This window comes from Genypterus blacodes, unplaced genomic scaffold, assembly GCF_046128005.1.
Source record: "Genypterus blacodes isolate CSIRO-AG114 ecotype Tasmania unplaced genomic scaffold, CSIRO-AGI_Gbla_v1 ptg000264l_1, whole genome shotgun sequence".
Taxonomy (NCBI): domain Eukaryota; kingdom Metazoa; phylum Chordata; class Actinopteri; order Ophidiiformes; family Ophidiidae; genus Genypterus; species Genypterus blacodes.
In genome coordinates, this window is record NW_027467056.1 from 5,001 (window position 1) to 22,500 (window position 17,500).

The following is a 17,500-nucleotide window of genomic DNA, read 5'->3' on the forward strand; positions in this document are numbered from 1 at the left end:
TGTTGGTATAGATGCAGTATCGTGAGCTGAGGTTGGACCCGGGTCAGAGCCCACACAAACGCAGGAGGACCAACCCCAGCTAGCAGCCCGCCGCCTCTCCTCTCTGTCTCCCTGTAAACATGTAATTTATACATTATATTTTTATGATCACGGTTTGTTGAGATGGTTCAGTTGTGTTCTTGTGACGTTTCTTCTTAAGGACACCTGCAGTTGTTGGTTTTCTATATGTTGGTTTCATGAAAACACTCATACAGGTTCTTCCACATCTCATCTCCAGTGAGCAAACAGAGATGAGATGCACTGCAGCACACACACACACACACACACACACACACACACACACACACACACACACACACACACACACACACACACACACACACACACACACACACACACAGACACACACACTGTGAGGCATGTTGCACCTTGTAGTTCATTTGTATGTTTCGTAGAAGCATGGGAATGTATGTGCTTGAAGCGTTGCCATAGCAATTTCATTCATTTCTACCTTTTGTCTGCTGCTTTGTTTTTTTGTTTGTTTGTTTTTTTCCCTTAAATTCAGAACCGGAGTTTGGTTAAACTTGGTTGAAGCATTTTTAATGATTTTAATTCCATGTAAATGTGGTTTGGTGGTGCGTTGCTATGGACACGTTTGGTTGTTGTCCTTGTTGCTGCCGCCTGCTGGTCAGTCAGGGCGCCTGCACATCTGAAGTGAGCCAGGAGGATGATCAGACAGTAACTACCCCCCTTCCTGTCTGTTCTATCGGCTCAGAGCTGCAGCGCCTCTCAGTGGACAGCCTGGGTTAGGGTCTTCATTTCAGGGAACCTGGAAGTCCCCTAAACCATTTCTTGTTTATAATTTAGACCCTTCAAAATAAATGTAACCCAGACCCTGGCTCAGGATGAATGTGTGTGGAGATGAATGCTTTCATGTGCTTGGTCAGATTTGTAGTTTGTTGGTTATCATATCAGGTTTTTACATGTATGTGGAATGTACCATACGTGATCGGGGATCAGATCTCACCCTTTCTGCATGTCAGGGTGCCGTCACTATAAAGTGTGGTGTGCATGTGTGAAGTGTTTGCATGACTCAACATATATGCAAGTGCTGTAATATGAGTGAACACGTGATGAACACACGTGTGGCTCCTTCACGTCATGTCAGTGTTAAAGCTCCATGGAAACATCACCCTAATGTCACCTGTGCTCATTGTTATCTATGTTTTCTGTGGTTGTTTGTTATTGATTGCTCATTGTAATGAAAGCTGAAGCAGGGCTCTGTAAAGACTGTGTGTAATGAATGAACATGTTTATACACACACTCACACGGCTCCGTCTCTTTCATGCCTCCTTTCTCTAAACACGGCTCAGTCTGCTCTACATGTTCACGCTTTCATGTCCTTTGCCTTTTGTACCACCAGGGGGCGCGACGACCTGCAATGATCAGACACGAACCTGGAGGACAGAATAGATGAGGATTATTATTATATTTGATCTAATTGGAACTAAAAAATGGAAACAAAGGTCACAGATTTGGGAGTCAAAGTCAGGAATAAAGTTCCAAACTGAAAGAGTATTTTTATTTTTAAGGAATTATTCTTTTGAGCCAGTTATTCTTTAAATGTTTTCTTTGTTCCATTTTTCAAATTTCCTGCATCCCTGGAGTTCAGTTTCCTCTCTGCCTGTCACTCTTTGAGTCACAGATTTCCTGAATCTGCACTTTGACTGGACAGTTGACAGTTTAAAGGGTTAAAAATGTGTGTGTGTCTGTGTGTGTGTGTGTGTGTGTGTGTGTGTGTGTGTGTTCCATATTTAGCTCTTCCTGACTGAGTTGCTGTTGTTGACGTCCCACACTGTGACATGTTTACATTAAATATAAGAAACAAAGTGTTTTAATCCAGAACAGAAAGAAACTAAACCTGAACACACCTGACTGCCATGAGTGTGTGTGTGTGTGTGTGTGTGTGTGTGTGTGTGTGTGTGTGTGTGTGTGTGTATGCAGGTGAGGGTGTGGACACATTTTTCTGTCAAACTTTCTCATGGTAAGAAAACGTCACCAAATGTGCAAATAAGCAGAACAAACTTTACTTTAGAAAATATAAAGGCATTCTCTCTCTCTCTCTCTCTCTCCCTCTCTCTCTCTCTCTCTCTCTCTCTCTCTCTCTCTCTCTCTCTCTCTCTCTCTCTCTCTCTCTCTCTCTCTCTCTCTCCCCCCCTCTCTCCCTCCAGCTCTCTCTGTATGACACATTCATTCTATTGTGTGTGTGTGGCATCGTTTCTTAATCCAGTTCAAACCAGTCTCGTTTGCTCTGTGTGTGTGTGTGTGTGTGTGTGTGTGTGTGTGTGTCTATCAGCCACACGGAAACAGCCAAAACATAATTCATGTGACCTCTAATTGTGTGTGTGTGTGTCTCTCTCTCTGTGTGCGTGTGTCTGTGTGTGTGTCTGTGTGTGTGTCTGTGTGTGTGTCTCTGTGTGTGTGTCTGTCTGTGTGTGTGTGTGTGTGTGTGTGTGTGTGTTTCTAATAAGAACTGAAGGTAACCCCTGCAGCCCTGGGTCAGATGTGATCCTTGAAGATGAACTTCAGGTCCTTCTTAACGTTTGTGTCTCTTTGTGTCCTGCCTGGGCTCTGAAGTAAAGGTCAGGTAAAGGTCAGGGTCAGGGTCAGGGTGACATGGAGGATCATCTGTGAGGATCAGGAATGTTCCAGCAAAGCTCCACCACAATCTGGACCCAACCAAGTGAGCCAAGGGTCAACCAGAACCGAGAGTGTGTGTGTGTGTGTGTGTACGTATGGTGTGTAAGTATTCCACTGTATACTTTATGAAATACCAGCCTGAGTGAAAACAGCTTTAGTAAAGAAGCGTCATTGTTTTTCCGACATTCTGAGGGAGGAAATGAGGTCAGCGGCTCTGCGTTACATCGCAGCGTCTGAAGGCAGAACTCACTCCAGAAATGTGACCTGCATGGAATGAGCCAAGACAGATAAGCTGCGGGTGTGTGTGTGTGTGTGTGTGTGTGTGTGTGTGTGTGTGTGTGTGTGAAGCAGCAGGGCAGTTATCAGCTGAGAAACAATAGCCGTGTTGCTTTTGCTGGTTTCAGGCAGAACAGAGGCGGAGTTTTGAAAAGTCGACACATTTCAGCGGCTGGCAGCTCCGGTTTCCTTCAGGTGTTTAGTTCTTTCCTTTTGTGTGACCTTTGACCTTTACTGGTCCAGAGCAGAGCAGAGCTGGACGTGTTTGTGTCTCACATGGAGGAATCTGACTGCTCACTGACAACAGAAGGGCCTGGATGTTGTTGTTGTTTTTCTTCTTCTTCTTCTTCTTCTTCTTCTTCTTCTTCTTCGGCCTAATTCCCATGGGGATGGACTTTCTCTGGGTAAGGACAGTAACGACCCCCTCTGTTTTGTATATTGACACATTAAACACTGAGCAGCTCATTATTTTATAAAATAAATCTTTTATTTTATCAAAAGTAGACGACAGCATTAAGATCAATCAGATCAATCAGATCAATCAGATAAAGCACATAAATGGAATAAACAGCCGCAGCGTTTATGAAGGTCTAGTGCAAAAAATCACAAAATACAAAAAGATATTGCACTTGAAGTTTTCGGTGGAAGTTTGAACAACAATCGCAATTTGATTTGTTTGTTTGTAAACATTCATGGTTTTCTTAATTTGTCTGCGTCAGCGAGGAAACAGCCAGGAGGGGGCGCTGCTGTGTTCATTGGTGGTGTTTGGTGGGGTTGTGCTTGTTGCTACACCCTGTCTGGGTCACACACACACACACACACACACACACACACACAAACACACACTGGGCTGTGTTTAACGTCACCGCCACCTAAAGCCCAGGAAGTCACAGCGCCACCAGGCTGCAGTCACATGTAATGACAAGCTCAACCTGGAACCGCCTGCTGCTGACATTAACCCTTTGAGGTCGGCTCAATCTGCCACTCAGCATCCAACGCAATACATCATTTTTTAAAGGAGAACCTGGACTTTCACTTTAGTGCACTCAGGGTTCTACGTTACTCTGTAGGTGTCTGAGCGTCCATGGGTCTGTGTCAATCACGTGTCGGGGGCCGAGCGGTGAGCGGCGCCGCAGCTGTGAGGCTTCCTGTCCGTGTAGCGTAGCACCACGTGTGGCTAACTGTCATGTGATTCACCTGGAAGTCATGACTGCTCTACAGCGCCTCTGCTGGTGTGGAGATAAAGCTACAAGTCTCCTCCAGCCTCTCTGTGGGGGGTGGGGGGGGGGGGACAAGCTGGGGGGTCTGGAGTGTTCATTTTGATCACTAGCAGAGAACCTCAAAGGGTTAAAACGCAGGATAATGTGTTCATCTGTAAAGAGATTCTAGCATAAAGGCCTGGGTTTAGAAATCTGCAATATATAAAACCACAGATAGAAAAACAGTAAGAAGAGAGTAGTATGTGCAAATCCATTGTGAGGAGGAGGAGGAGCACCACGCCTCTTCCTCTCAGCACTGAAGCTCAGACTGAAGCAGAGAGAAGCTTCCTGCCTGCCCGTCCTCTCCTCTCCCCCTCTGCTCCCTGGTCACCCAATACTCTCCGTGTGGACTTCAGCGGGTCACAGAGAGTCTACCCTTATTTATGGTGATACATAATCTGGTGAGAAGTCGGTGCTCATGCGTCTTTGGCGGGCGGCGTCCGTCTCTGACCCGCTGCAGCTCCAGCTGTTTGTACGTTGAGCCTTCGGAGCGTCCTCAGAGCTCCTCAGCGGGACGGACACGTGTCAGGTCGCCTGACCTCTGGAGCTCCGCACGCCTCCACGGGGTCGGGGTAGGGGTCCACCTGAGGAGGGGGGGGGCAGCTTGTTTACAGGCTGAGCATGAACAGCGTGTATAAATAAAACAATGATCAAACTGTAAGGAGGTGAAGGGAGGACTGAGTCTGATCATGTTCCCTCATGCTACAGTCCTGACTGCATGATCTACTTCCTGTTCTTAACACATTACATCATCTGTCTGCTTGACTGTAGAAGTTGTTACTGGTAAGCAGGAAGTACATGGTGATACTAGGAAACGGCTGACGTGTGTTTCCTGGCTCCGGTCCTGGTCACGTGTGTGTGTGTGCGTAGCGTGTGTGTGTGCGTACCTCGGCGTAGAGTGGCGGGGGCAGATATCTGAACTCAGTGATGTAAGTGAGCAGAGCGCCCTGCTGCTCCGTCTCCCCCTCAGGTCTATCACAGCCCTGCAGGCAGCCGCGCCTCTCTGACTCTGAGATGGACAGATCGCTGTAGCTGGGGGGCGCTGCAGGGAGACGGCATCATGAGCCGACACATTTATGAGTGACGCACGTGTGTGTGTGTCCATGTGTGTGTGTCTGTACCCTCTGGTCGGTCTGCCAGGCCCATCCAGCTCAAAGTGCTGCTGTTGCTGCTGATACTGGAGGTCCGGCTGGCACAGGCATGCAGGGGAATCGTGCCGATCACCAATGGCAACGAGAGAGACAAGTTCAGCCCCCCGGGGACGTCCACGTACACCTGAGGGAGACAGGAAGAGGGGTCACAGTTCAGCTTCATGGGCTTTTACACACACACACACACACCATTAAATCAATATTTAATATATTGTTTGATCATCTTGGGCCTGTGGATCAATATGTTGTATTTATAACACTCTACCTTTACGTTACTTTATGTCACATAATAAAACTTTGACTCTTTTTTAATCATAAAGTTGTGTTGATATTTTTATTAAGTTTATGTTTTTATTTTTTTGAGGATTTTTTACATTCAATTTATTTATTTATTTTTGCATTGAAATGTATTGAAATGTATTTAAATGTATTTAAATGTATTTAAATGTATTTAAATGTATTTGTGTTCATAGTTTTAACCTTCAATCCATTTTAAATGATTTAAATGAATTTCCTCTTCTTCATTGGTTCCCTAACATTTCTCTTTAGTTCCCTCCTTAAACACCACCAGCCGGGTGATGGGACCCTGAACTCACCACGAGGGCGTACTCCACCCTGATGATGGGGCAGTCCAGGATGGAGGGCGACACCGGGGGGATCTTCAGCAGTTTGCCCTCCCAGCTCTGGCTCTTGCCCTGGGGCAGGGGGTCGCCCCTCAGGTTGGACACCAGCTGCTGGATCTGCTTGCCTTTGCCTTTAGCGAAGAAGGTCTGAGTCTGGTACAGAGACGCCTTGGGCACAACCACGCGTGACGAGCAGTTCTCTACCTCGGCGAAGATTTGGATGGACTCGCCTTCAGAAGAGGAGATGAAGAGCAAAGTGAGCGACGTGAGGAATGAGAGGAGTGCCGCTCTGGTGACTGCTCTGTCTGTTCACCTACATGTTGTGTAAGGCCTGAGGTCATGTGTGGGTTACTGTCACACGTGTGTGTGTGTGTGTGTGTGTGTGTGTGTGGTCTCACCTGGTGTGTATCCTTTCCTCTCGATCTTGGCACTTAGAGAAATGGGGCCTGAAGCACAGAACCAGCAGCACAGGGTCTTCTCCTTGGTTCCAGCCTGGGGGGCCTGAGCAGACGGATCACTGATCAGCTTTAGCCTCATTCACATGTAAACGTCACGTCCACTGCTGGCTCCTCCACACACTCACCAGCAGCAGTGGCGTGTTGATGTCGATGTGCTCGAACACGATGAACTCCTTCTTCACTTTGACGGGGAGGAGCCACGGACGCTGCAGCTCGGCCTTGACCCAGTACCTCACGCTGCCGTGCTTCCCCTCAAAGGAAGTGGCCAGGGCCCTGACAGAGAGAGGGAAGGTGGGCGTGAGTGTGTGAGGGCGGGGCAGGGGGTCGGGTGGAGGGGGGGGGGGGGGGGGGGGGGGGCTGTGCATGTCAGCTGCTACTCACATCTGAGGCAGGTTGAAGCTGAAAGCAAACTCGTGAAGGCCCGTGTGCAGGACGGTCAGGCCCTCCTCTGGACACTCCTCGTCTGGAAGACAAAGAGACGTTTACACGCGTGTTCCCTCTGCATGGATGTGCAGCCTCCTACTGATCCATGTGTGTGTGTGTGTGGTGTTTGAGCATCTGAAGCCGCTTGATGATGCTTTTTATCATCTGTATCATCTCCAGACAAACTTTAAATTAGATATTAATAAACACAAACCTGTGTGTGTGTGTGTGTGTGTGTGTGTGAAGACGTCACAGTCCAGAGTCTCAAACAAACAACATCTAAACTTCGTCATGGTGCAGCTCTGTACAGGAGTGTACACACACCAGTGTAAACACACCAGTGTAACATGAAGCTTTACTCAGCATACCTAAGCTTCAATACTTTAATACTTGTTTACAATAGTTTCTGCAGTAAACGTTCCAGTTTCTCCCTACGAACGCCTGAACGCAGCACGAGTCATGGAACCTAAGGAAGTCAAATTCTAAGTATATTTAACTCACACACACTTCTCCTAGTTGGACCCGTGTCTAAGCTCTCACACTCTCAGACAGAACCGGACCTGTGTGAGCACAGTAAACATCCAAACATTCAGCTGAGAAACTCAAGCTTCCTGCCACCTCAGCACTGCACTGCACTGTGTGTGTGTGTGTGTGTGAGAGAGAGAGAGAGAGAGAGAGAGAGAGAGAGAGAGAGAGAGAGAGAGAGACAAAGACAAAGACAAAGACAACAAGATGGAGAGAGAGACACCGTGAAACAGAGACAGAAAGAGAGAGAGAGAGAGAGAGAGAGAGAGAGAGAGAGAGAGAGAGAGAGAGAGAGAGAGAGAGGGTGTGTGTCTGCTGTGGGAGCTGTCATTAACAGCTTGCATGCGAGTATGTGGTTTTGTGCGTGTGTGTGTTTGAGCGTGTGTGTGTGTTTGAGCGTGTGTGTGTGTGTGTGTGTGTGTGTGCTGTAAGTCACCGGCTGCACTGAAAGCAGGAGCAGACCGGTATGAACCAGAATGAGCAGCTTCCTTCAACTGGAAACTCCAACGCACGCATCACAAGCCGCGCTCCCATTGGAGGAGACGTGGCATGAATTACAGCTCCGCCTCTGATTGGTGGAGCCCTGACAAGCCCCTGCCCACAATTGTGGCCATGTGGTCTGTGGCAGCAGAGGATGAGGAGGGAGGGAGGAAGAGTGCAGACCCAGAAAACAGTAGAAAGTTGAATGAAATAAATGATGACAGGACAAAACTCAGGTTCAATCATTTAGTTTTATTATTGAAAGGTCATCAGAAAAGTACAATGGGTCAGAAATCACAACCAGTGGCATCCTTCATTGATTTCTACATCTACATCCAAAACAGACTGAGCCCCAGAAAGAGCCGGGGCAAGAGGAGCCGTCAATCAATCAATCAATCAATCAATCAATCAATCAATCAGGCATTCAGTCAGTCAATAATCAGTTACAATCAAACCCAAACATTGCAGGTTCCAGGCTCCAAACAGGAGGAGTTTGTGTTAAATGTGTCCGACGCCTCTGTCAGCCTGGAATCTGCTCTTATTGGGTTTGAGGTTCAGTCAGCCGACACGTGATCGCTCCATACAAACATAACCTGATCACCGCGACCGCTGTGGCCTTGTGGTCCCACATGCAGCTCTGAGACTCCAGCTGTCCTCAGAGACAACCTGTCACTGCTGATGACAACATCCTCCGTCGCCGTGACGATATGGAGTTAATCATAAAGGCACAGATGCTTTTGTGTCCTTCGGTCTGTAAACTACGGCAGACGGTGAGGGACAGACGGAGTGTGGAGAGGAGAGGTGGAGGGTTTAGATACAAAGTGGAAGTATTAGGTAGCAAATAGGAATTTAAATGTTTAATTGCGGCTCTGTGAGCAATATTTGGACGTTTCCACTGTGTTTTTGGTCATAAAGCTGAAATTCTCCATAAAAACTGTGGAAAAGTTGAAATCTGGGATCTCAGATTCCCGTTTAAAGGAATCTTGACCCCTGATGCTGCAGTGTGACCTGAGCCTGTAACAGACTGTGTGTGTGTGTGTGTGTGTGTGTGTGTGTGTGTGTGTGTGTGTGTGCAGCCATTTACATGACTCTTCACCTCCTGATTCTTTATTCAGGGACACTTTGCATGAAGTCTTACAGTCTGTCACCGAGCAGAACAGATAAAGTGACTGAATCATAACAATCTGCCCTGATGGGTGAGGAGGAGGAGGAGGAGGAGGAGGGGGGGCTGTGGGGCGGAGGGGGGAGTCTGGTCCTCCCTCCCTCCCTCCCCCCTTGCAGTTTCTGAACAGGTTTGAACCGCTTCGAACAAAGGGAGTTGCCTGCGCTGAGATGTCATTGAGGGGAAAATGCTTTAACTTCGTGTTTACCCGCGTGTTCGATCAGAATATTGATGCCTTTTGGCTGGTTGACGTTTTGATCCGCCTCTGTCATTGTTTCATAAATTGATAGCAACTTTTCGGAGGCAGCAGTGACGTCAGGATGGAGTTGATGCATAACAGACTGACACACATTCCTGTTATTCCGCTTTCAGATTCAAAGTCGTAAATAAGAGCAGATGACGCTTGAAAGATTAGTTCTCGTGTGAAGTTACAGACTAACGCCGATCTCTCGCATCAGCGATCAGCTGTTGCATCAGCACCACAGCCCGGCTGCTCTCAGCGCCGGAGCCGCGGAATACACACAAATATGATGCCAACATGTGTGTGTGTGTGTGTGTGTGTGTGTGTGTGTGTGTGTGTGTGTAGCTCGCTGCTCACGGCTCCTTACCTCGCTCCTCTCCTATTAAGGTGTCGTAGTGGTGTAAGTATTCCACCTCCTCGGTGTAGTTCTGAGTGTAAGCCGTGTTCGCTCCGGCGTTCCGGGATTCGGTCCATCGGACCTTCGCGACTCCTCTGGCGGTCACGTTCAGGCTTTTTACCCGAACATCCCCGGTCACGTCCACCACCACGCGCCCCGACACCAAGTCTCCCCCGGAGAACACCGGCAGGTTGTTCTCATTCAAACTGTCAAAGAAGACGGCCAGAGCCCGCACTTTGCCCAGAACCATGATGCTGATCTAACGAGTCCAAACGAGTCTAAGCGCGTCTGTAATGGAGGAGTCGGCAGCAGCTCCGGTGCTCAGCGCAGAGCTCCGGTCCGTCCGCGCCGCTACCTCCGCTGTCTCATCCGTAGAGACGCAGCTGATGTTCGGCTCAGCTCTCGGCTCCTGTCGGCCTCCTCCTCCTCCTCCTCCGCCTCCCTCACCTTCTTCTCCTCCAGGCTCTAGTGCCGTCTGCTTCTTAAAGTGTCTCTGCGCTGTAGGGACGCACTGCGCATGCGCACACAGCGCGCCGGCACGCGCACACGCAGCTCAGCTGTCATTTGTTCCTTTTTAACGCAGTTTGCTCTCAGCGTTTAGTTTGGTGACAATATGTTCGCACAAACACAGAGAGGCCGCACGGTGTCTCTGAGTGTGAAAGATGAACTAAAGTCTGTACAGTATGTTCTTCTCCTCTTCAGGTCTGTAGGTCTCTGATGGACCCTTATGGAGCCATGATCACGTGTTAGAGCCTCTAAAGATCCTCTACATGAAGACAGAAGCTTAATAATACTTAATATAATCATATATAATAATAAAAATAATAATACATAAGAGTGTGTTGACCTCTGACCTTTGTCGCCCCACAATCTGAAGCAGCTGAGAGGATGTAGTGCAGAGAAACAGTAGAAGAAGAACATGGATGACGAGGCCTTAGTCTCATGACATCATCACACAGCTCAGTGAGTGTGAACACAGAGATACACTGAGCTTTTATTGAACTTCTGTCTTTGTGCTGGGGAAGAAACAACAGCATGGATCCAGAAGGTCCATGAGAGAAGAAGAACATCTACACACTGACAGAGGAGCAATAAATGATGAACAATCCCAGTGTGAATGTAGAGCAATGAGAAGAAGAGCAGAGGGGAACAGAGCAGCAGCAGTGGAGCCTGTAGAGCTCAGACCTGCAGCATTCATGTTCCTCAGTGAAGCTGAACGTCTGTTTACTAAACAATGATCCCACATGTTGACCTGCAGCTGGAGGAGCAGGGCCGGTCTGACAGGTCTGGATCTGCCTCCTTCCCTTCACCTCAGGGACTAACTGGTGCCCTGGCTTCAGCCACTTCTTTCTTGTTGTTCCAGTGACATCATCTCTGTATTCCTGTATGTTATCCCTATCAGAGGCAGGCTGGGGCAGAGCTGCAGAGCTGCAGAGCTGCAGACCTGCCTCATGTCAGCAGGCTTAAGATGACCATGACCCAGCTGCGGTGTGTGTGAGTGAGTGAGTGTGTGAGGTATTTAGTAATTCCACTACAGTTTGCTTGTTTATGTACATTTTAATGTAAAAGTTTTTATTTTGACGGTGAGTGTTTGGTGAGTTTGTCAAAATCCAAAAAATGTTTTGATTTGTGAAATCCAGTCTCATTTCTATAAAACCAATAAGAATAAAAAAACCCCACCAATGAATCCACCTTAAAGCATAATCCTCCTCCAAACAAAGACATGTTATATTCTTCGTTCTGCACTCATGGTGAGTCATTGTGTCGTCATTGTGTTATTTAGTTTGAAACATGTTGTGTTGAGTCTAGTTCTCCTGCAACGACGACACAGGAAAACACCCTAAACATCCGGTACTGCGCGGAAGCCCCCTAAACGGGGCCCCACCGCGCAGCGCGAGCGTTTGTTTGTGTGGGCGCGCGCCGTGACAACTGACAAGCTCAGGCAACAATGGCGGCCCGGCGCGGAGAGGAGAGGAGCCAAGTGTCAGCGCCGCTAAAGCCCCGGAAACACGAGAGAGGAGGCAGAGCGGCGGTGTGTGTGCGGACAGTCCGGAGCGCTGAGAGCTCACACACTGATTCAACTGCAACAGGATGAACTTCATGTAGCACGAGAGCCAAACCATAAAGCTTCAGTTTCTCAAACAACATGAGGGTTCATATGGAAATAGAACCTATATGATGGATGGGATTAGGAATAGATGTGGAAATTAGCGCCTGAAACATGAAGTGGGTTTGATGAATTACTGTAGTAAACTATCCCTGTGGATGTATTTACCCGTCAGCACCACCAGGGGGCAGCAGTCACAGCAGGGGGAAGTGAGAACATGGATCCAGACTTTAAAGTCTCAGCTCAGGTTCACAGCCTTTACTCATATAAAGTTACAACAGTAGACTGTGATAGGCTTTATTTTCCCTTCACTGAACTTTATTTAACTTTATTTTACAACATCCAGAACAGGACAGTTTGAGTTAAAAGTCCATCTGAGCGCTCTGAGTGTTCCTCACTGCTGCTGCTGCTCCACAGTGACCTCTACTGGCCCCGGCTGTTCCTGCAGGCTGGTCCTGTGCTGAACTCGTCCACACGGTGCGTTCCAGTGCCTCCTACTGGTACAAATGTTCATAGCAGCTTTTTTTATATTCTTCCCTTCTCTTTGTCTCACATGTTTCTCCTTTCCCCATAAAGCCCCCCCCCCCCCCATGATGATGAAGACCACACCCTCCTCTTCCATTCCACCCTCAGGAGACGCCGCCTCCGCCTCAGCATCAGCTTCTGTCAGGTAGGCCAGGTTGGCGTCTGCTCATATGAGCTCATTCAACTATCAACAAAACACAAGGAAATCATTTGTTTGATGTAAAGATGTGCAGCTCAGATTTATTCAATGTGCAACAATGAAAAACATCAAAGCACTTGATGTTCCTTTACATCTCTGAGAAGTTCTAAGATGTGTTTGTAGTCCTTAGAACATTTCTCTCTTGGTCTTCTTTTATATTGATTTATGATGTCATACATTATAGTCTTTAAGGCGTACAGGTTGCCTCATACATCACAACTGGGAAACCAGCGTAGCATCAAGATTCCCACGCCTCCGTCTTGTAAATGCGTCAGCTGCTCCACTGCTCATTACGCAAAATCCAACAACACTTGAAAGCAGCATTAGTCACGTGACTGTCATGCAGTTAGATGGAGTCGCTGTGTGTGTGCGTGTCTGTGTCTGTGTCTGTGTCTGTGTTTGTGTCTGTGTTTGTGTCTGTGTGTGTGTGTGTTTGTGTCTGTGTGTGTCTGTGTGTGTGTGTGTGTGTGTGTGTGTGTGTGTGTGACAGTGCTAACTACATTGTTCAGTTCCTCCATTAATAAACATGTTAAAGGTCAAAATCAAAACCTGGCATTTGTAGCGTTGCACACTGATCACAGTCAGTGAAAGGGTTAAAGGCTCTGCTGGTCAATGATGAAGAATAAACAAGTGTTGGTCGCAGTGAGGAGGAGGCGCTCACATGTCGCCTCGTGAGCCAAGTGGCACCTGATCGTCCGGCACTGAGCTCTATTGGCCACTGAGTCGTCTGAAAGCCAGGAGGTGGAATTCTCAGATGAACTTCTGTGACACGGGAGCCTCAGAGCCGCGCTGACATGACGGACGGCTCAGTCTCCCATGAGGCACCGCTGTGTGAGGCGCTTCCAAACATGTGGGACACGCAGGCGCAGATATAAAAAGTCTCCACGCCCGGGACAAAGTGACACTTTAGAGATTTACAGCCTGAAAGGAGAGGACCAGGGTCACGTGTCAGAGTGTTTACAGGAAAAAGAACAAGACCTAAGAACCTGCAGAGGCCTGGTGTGGTGAGCCATGTGTCCCCTCAGCACATCTGGACCCTCCTCCCTGGACTCACTCTGCAGCGCCCTCTGCAGGCCTCCTGGCTCCTTGTGATCGGCTCTGCTGTTCGTAACGTACGAAGAAACTCAGGCAACCGTTCAGACCCAGGAGCAGATCTGGACGTGACTGGTTAACCTGATGGTTGTGAATCTTCCTCGTCTCCTCCTCAGCTCTGAACGTGTCTGCGACCTCTAGCGCCCCCTGGCTGCAGACGTGGCACTACCCCTCTCTGCTGAGCTGAAACATGACATAACATACATGACACTGGATGTCCTGTATGTTGTCCCGTTCTGACCTCCTCCTCCGCATATACACACAGTTTATAAATGTAAGATAGCTCCGCCTCCATATGTGCTCATGGTGTCATCAGGCTGCATCAGGACTTTATCTGTTCCTTTCAGTCTTTTTACAAATCAAATCCTCTTCATTTACGTTTACATTTCCATCATTTAGAAACTTTGGATTGATTGACTTGTTCAACTAATAACTAACTCTAAACAAACGCTTTAACGAGATCATGTGTGAGGAATGATGACATGTGCTGGACATGTGTGACTCTGGCGCCCCCTGGTGGCTGATCTGTGGCAGCACTGCAGGTTCATGACGGTGCAGGCAGCTTAGATAAGAGAAGTGTGATCCTACTCAGGCTCAGATCTGAGTGTGTGTGAGTGTGTGTGAGTGTGTGTGAGGCAGGCTGGGGCACATACGTGACGCTGCGGCCCTCATAGATGCAGGCCTGGATCTGGATCTGGATCTGGCCTGGCTCCACATGTGGAGGTTCAGGCAAACACTTTCTTACCTTCTCGTCTTCGTCGCAGCTCAGTGGCACAATAGTGTAGTGCTTGTTACCGCCCAGCTATCAGGTTGTGAGTTTGAGTCTGACCTTAGTCCATTCACAAGCAGCTCACAGACGACGATGAAGATGATGATGAAGATGATGAAGATGATGATGAAGATGATGAAGATGGTCTTGTAACTCGACTTTGACACTTTGTTTTTTCACTTGAGTCACATTCTTCACCCAAACCAAAGATTAGAAATGATGACAAAAGTGACATTTTATATTTATTTTCCTTGAATAGTGTCGTTTATGAGGAAAGCTTGTGAGTGCATGATGACGTCACCTGGGACTGAGCCTTGACTGAGCCTTGACTGAGCCTTGACTGAGCCTTGCCTGGTCTAGTGTAACGGCACAGAGAGGGAGGAGACAAAGATCAGACAGCACACGTTTGGAACAGAGCCTGAATATTTTATCTTTTTCTGCAAAATACAAATAGGAGCACATGTGTGTGAGCGAGGCCGTCGCTCTACATCATCCAACCCAGGTGCAACTTTACGTGACGAACGTCGTCTCCAAAGTGGCGACTAAGGCCAGCTTATGCCGCTAAGCATGTGCAGGGAGGTTTCACCTGTCAGGGTCACCTGCAGACGGGCGGAGCTTCCTAATGGACCCACACACACTCATGGTGGGTCAGCAGGTACAGGAGGGACGAGCACACAGGACAGGCAGGGACCACTTAGGAAAGCTGAAGAAAGAGGGGATCTGAGTCCAGCTGGGTTAACCTGCGCCTGCCTGAGCTCCTGATGGCCCAGAGCTCAGGGACCTCAGGGTCATATGGACCTCAGGGTCACATGGACCTCAGGGTCACATGGACCTCAGGGTCACATGGACCTCAGGGTCATATGGATCTCAGGGTCATATGGACCTCAGGGTCACATGGACCTCAGGGTCACATGGACCTCAGGGTCACATGGACCTCAGGGTCACATGGACCTCAGGGTCACATGGACCTCAGGGTCACATGGACCCTCAGAGGGGAGTCAGCACTGCTACACACCAGGGGAACATACAGTATAGAACATATAGAACATGTAGAGTGGGCTGACTGACTCACTGTGCAGCTCCACCAATCAGAGCAGCTCAGACGCCTCACAGGGACTTTAGGGGTTAATTTAGCTGCTGTGTGTAGTGCAGGAGTGGGCCACACACACACACACACACACACACACGGGTTGTGACTGAGGGTTGGAGCTCCAGATATATACAGTCCTTCAACCAACATATTCAAATGTGAACCACCCCTGCCATCAGGTTTGTGTGTGTGTGTGTGTGTGACTCCTGTGATTGGCTGGTGTCAGACACAGATAAACCCCAGCACACGTGTGTGTATAAGCTGGTGTAGAGTGTGTTTGTGCTCTGAGCAGGTGGACTGAGGAGGTCAAGCTTCTTTACATGCAGTTACATGTTCAGTTACATACATGATATGACATCATCACACAGCTCAGTGAGTGAAAACAGGAGACAGGCTGAGCTTCTCTCTTTGTGCTGTAGAGGATCAACCACATGGATCCATGAGGTCCATCAGAGAAGAAGAAGATCCCCACAGATGCCTCCCGTGACACACACACACACACACACACACACACACACACACACACACACGAGCCCCGTGCTGCCTTCAGGTTCCAGCTGAGCAGTCAGACAGGTTTCATGACCTGTGTGTGTCCCTGATCCTGTATGAGAGCCCTGCACCTCTGTGTCTCCTCTCATCCCTGCTGTCTCATTAAATAAAGCTGTGGATCACAGAATATCAATTTGATACAATAACTAAGTATAAAGTCTCTAAACACAGAACCAAGCTGCAGCACAGCGCCTCTGTGTGGTGGCTCCAGGACGCTCTATGACGCTCTGTGGGCTCAGAGAGCAGCACTTTGATCATCTCTCCTCTGGCTGCTCTACTCTCTGCTCTGTACTAAATGACTTTTTGCAGTTTTCTTTATTTGTAGCTAGAAGCAATAAATATTCTGTAGCTTCAGGTGAGAGACTGAGCTCAGGACACACAGGTCAGAGGTCACAGGTCACACTGTCCTCCTCCTGTCCTCCTCCTGTCCCCGGGCCAGCCCTTGCTTTCACATCAAGTGAAAGATCTGATTTGTCCAAAGCAACGTTTCTATGCAACCTGTAGCAACCATCTTCCTCATCGTTTGCTCTTTCACTTCCTCCCTCTCACTATCCTCTCTCGCTCTCTCTCTTCCCTTCCTCTCTCTCTCTCTTTCTCTTCCCTTCCTCTCTCTCTCTCTTCCTCTCTCTCTCTTTCTCTTCCCTTCCTCTCTCTCTCTCTCTTTCTCTCTCTCTCTCTCTCCTCTTGTTACATTGAGCCTTCCTTCTTGTAGTTTCATATTAAAATGTGAGCACGTATGTTGATCCTGCAACACGTCACAGTGCTGAGCATGTGAACATGTGAACATGTGAACATGTGAACATGTGAACATGTGCCCAGCTGCAGGCCTCAGCACCAGGCCTCCTGCTCTGTGACCTCAGAGTACCAGACTGCTGCACTCTCACCTTTGTTCATTTGCATACATGTGCACATACATGTATGTGCATTAAACCCCCCCCCCCCCCCCCAACACACACACACACACACAAAACAAGCAAAACATGTTTGACCCAGCCGGCGCTATAGCGTGTGAGTCTACATGTAGGGACACAGCAGGGCCGTGTCCACAGCACACCATCATTACATCATTACAGTGACTCCGCCCCCTCATGTACATGTCACCACTACACTTACAGCACACACACACACTCGGTACGAGAAGAATAGGATAATAATAACACTATAAGGTAACAGCTGAGCCTGAGCCCCGCCCCCCGGGCTGCGGGCGACCTCATCATGTCGCCCAGCCCTCTGACAGACGCATGCGCTTCACCGACGGGCTGTGCCGCTCCTCCGGGCCGGACAGAGGTCGGAGGAGGAAGCTGTCGTTCCCGTGATGCTCCTCGCGTTCCTCGCTGCCCTCGTACGAACTCCCGCAGCTGGACGCGCTGTCGCCGGGGGAGTGGCCCGATTCGTTGGGAGCCCGGCCGGTGGAGTATCCGGCCGTGGTCATGGCGCAGAGGCCCGGGCCCATCATGCCCACGCTCCGGTCTC

General features: G+C 48.8%; 2 protein-coding genes and 1 pseudogene across 3 annotated transcripts in view; 1 reads left to right on the forward strand and 2 right to left on the reverse strand.

Moving 5' to 3' along the window:
• The window catches only part of LOC143017073 (multiple C2 and transmembrane domain-containing protein 1-like), a 6,322-nt pseudogene extending 4,994 nt beyond the window's left edge, over positions 1 to 1,328 (forward strand).
• Positions 1,329 to 3,442: 2,114 nt separating this feature from the next.
• Positions 3,443 to 10,164, reverse strand: LOC143017072 (arrestin domain-containing protein 3-like). The gene is made up of 8 exons (XM_076171680.1): positions 9,667 to 10,164; positions 6,850 to 6,931; positions 6,594 to 6,741; positions 6,409 to 6,511; positions 5,984 to 6,240; positions 5,358 to 5,511; positions 5,124 to 5,278; positions 3,443 to 4,820 (listed from the first exon to the last, which is right to left on the reverse strand). Exons 1-8 carry the CDS (start codon positions 9,944 to 9,946, stop codon positions 4,743 to 4,745), a joined length of 1,257 nt encoding a protein of 418 aa, XP_076027795.1. The 5' UTR covers positions 9,947 to 10,164; the 3' UTR covers positions 3,443 to 4,742.
• Positions 10,165 to 14,695: 4,531 nt separating this feature from the next.
• LOC143017074 (myocyte-specific enhancer factor 2C-like) overlaps positions 14,696 to 17,500 on the reverse strand; it is a 10,726-nt gene continuing 7,921 nt past the window's right edge. For both annotated transcript variants that reach the window (XM_076171682.1, XM_076171681.1), the window contains exon 9: positions 14,696 to 17,500. This exon is cut by the window's right edge and continues 89 nt beyond it. In XM_076171682.1, coding sequence (XP_076027797.1) covers positions 17,241 to 17,500 — 260 coding nt within the window. In that variant the 3' untranslated portion in view covers positions 14,696 to 17,240.

Excerpts from the sequence above, each read along its gene's own strand:
- LOC143017072 (XM_076171680.1), bottom strand. The coding sequence starts at position 9,946 with ATGGTTCTGGGCAAAGTGCGGGCTCTGGCCGTCTTCTTTGACAGTTTG. Across the intron at positions 6,742-6,849 it reads AGCTTCAACCTGCCTCAGAT|GGCCCTGGCCACTTCCTTTG; the intron begins GTGAGTAGCAGC and ends TCTCTCTGTCAG. Across the intron at positions 6,512-6,593 it reads TCAACACGCCACTGCTGCTG|GCCCCCCAGGCTGGAACCAA; the intron begins GTGAGTGTGTGG and ends CCGTCTGCTCAG.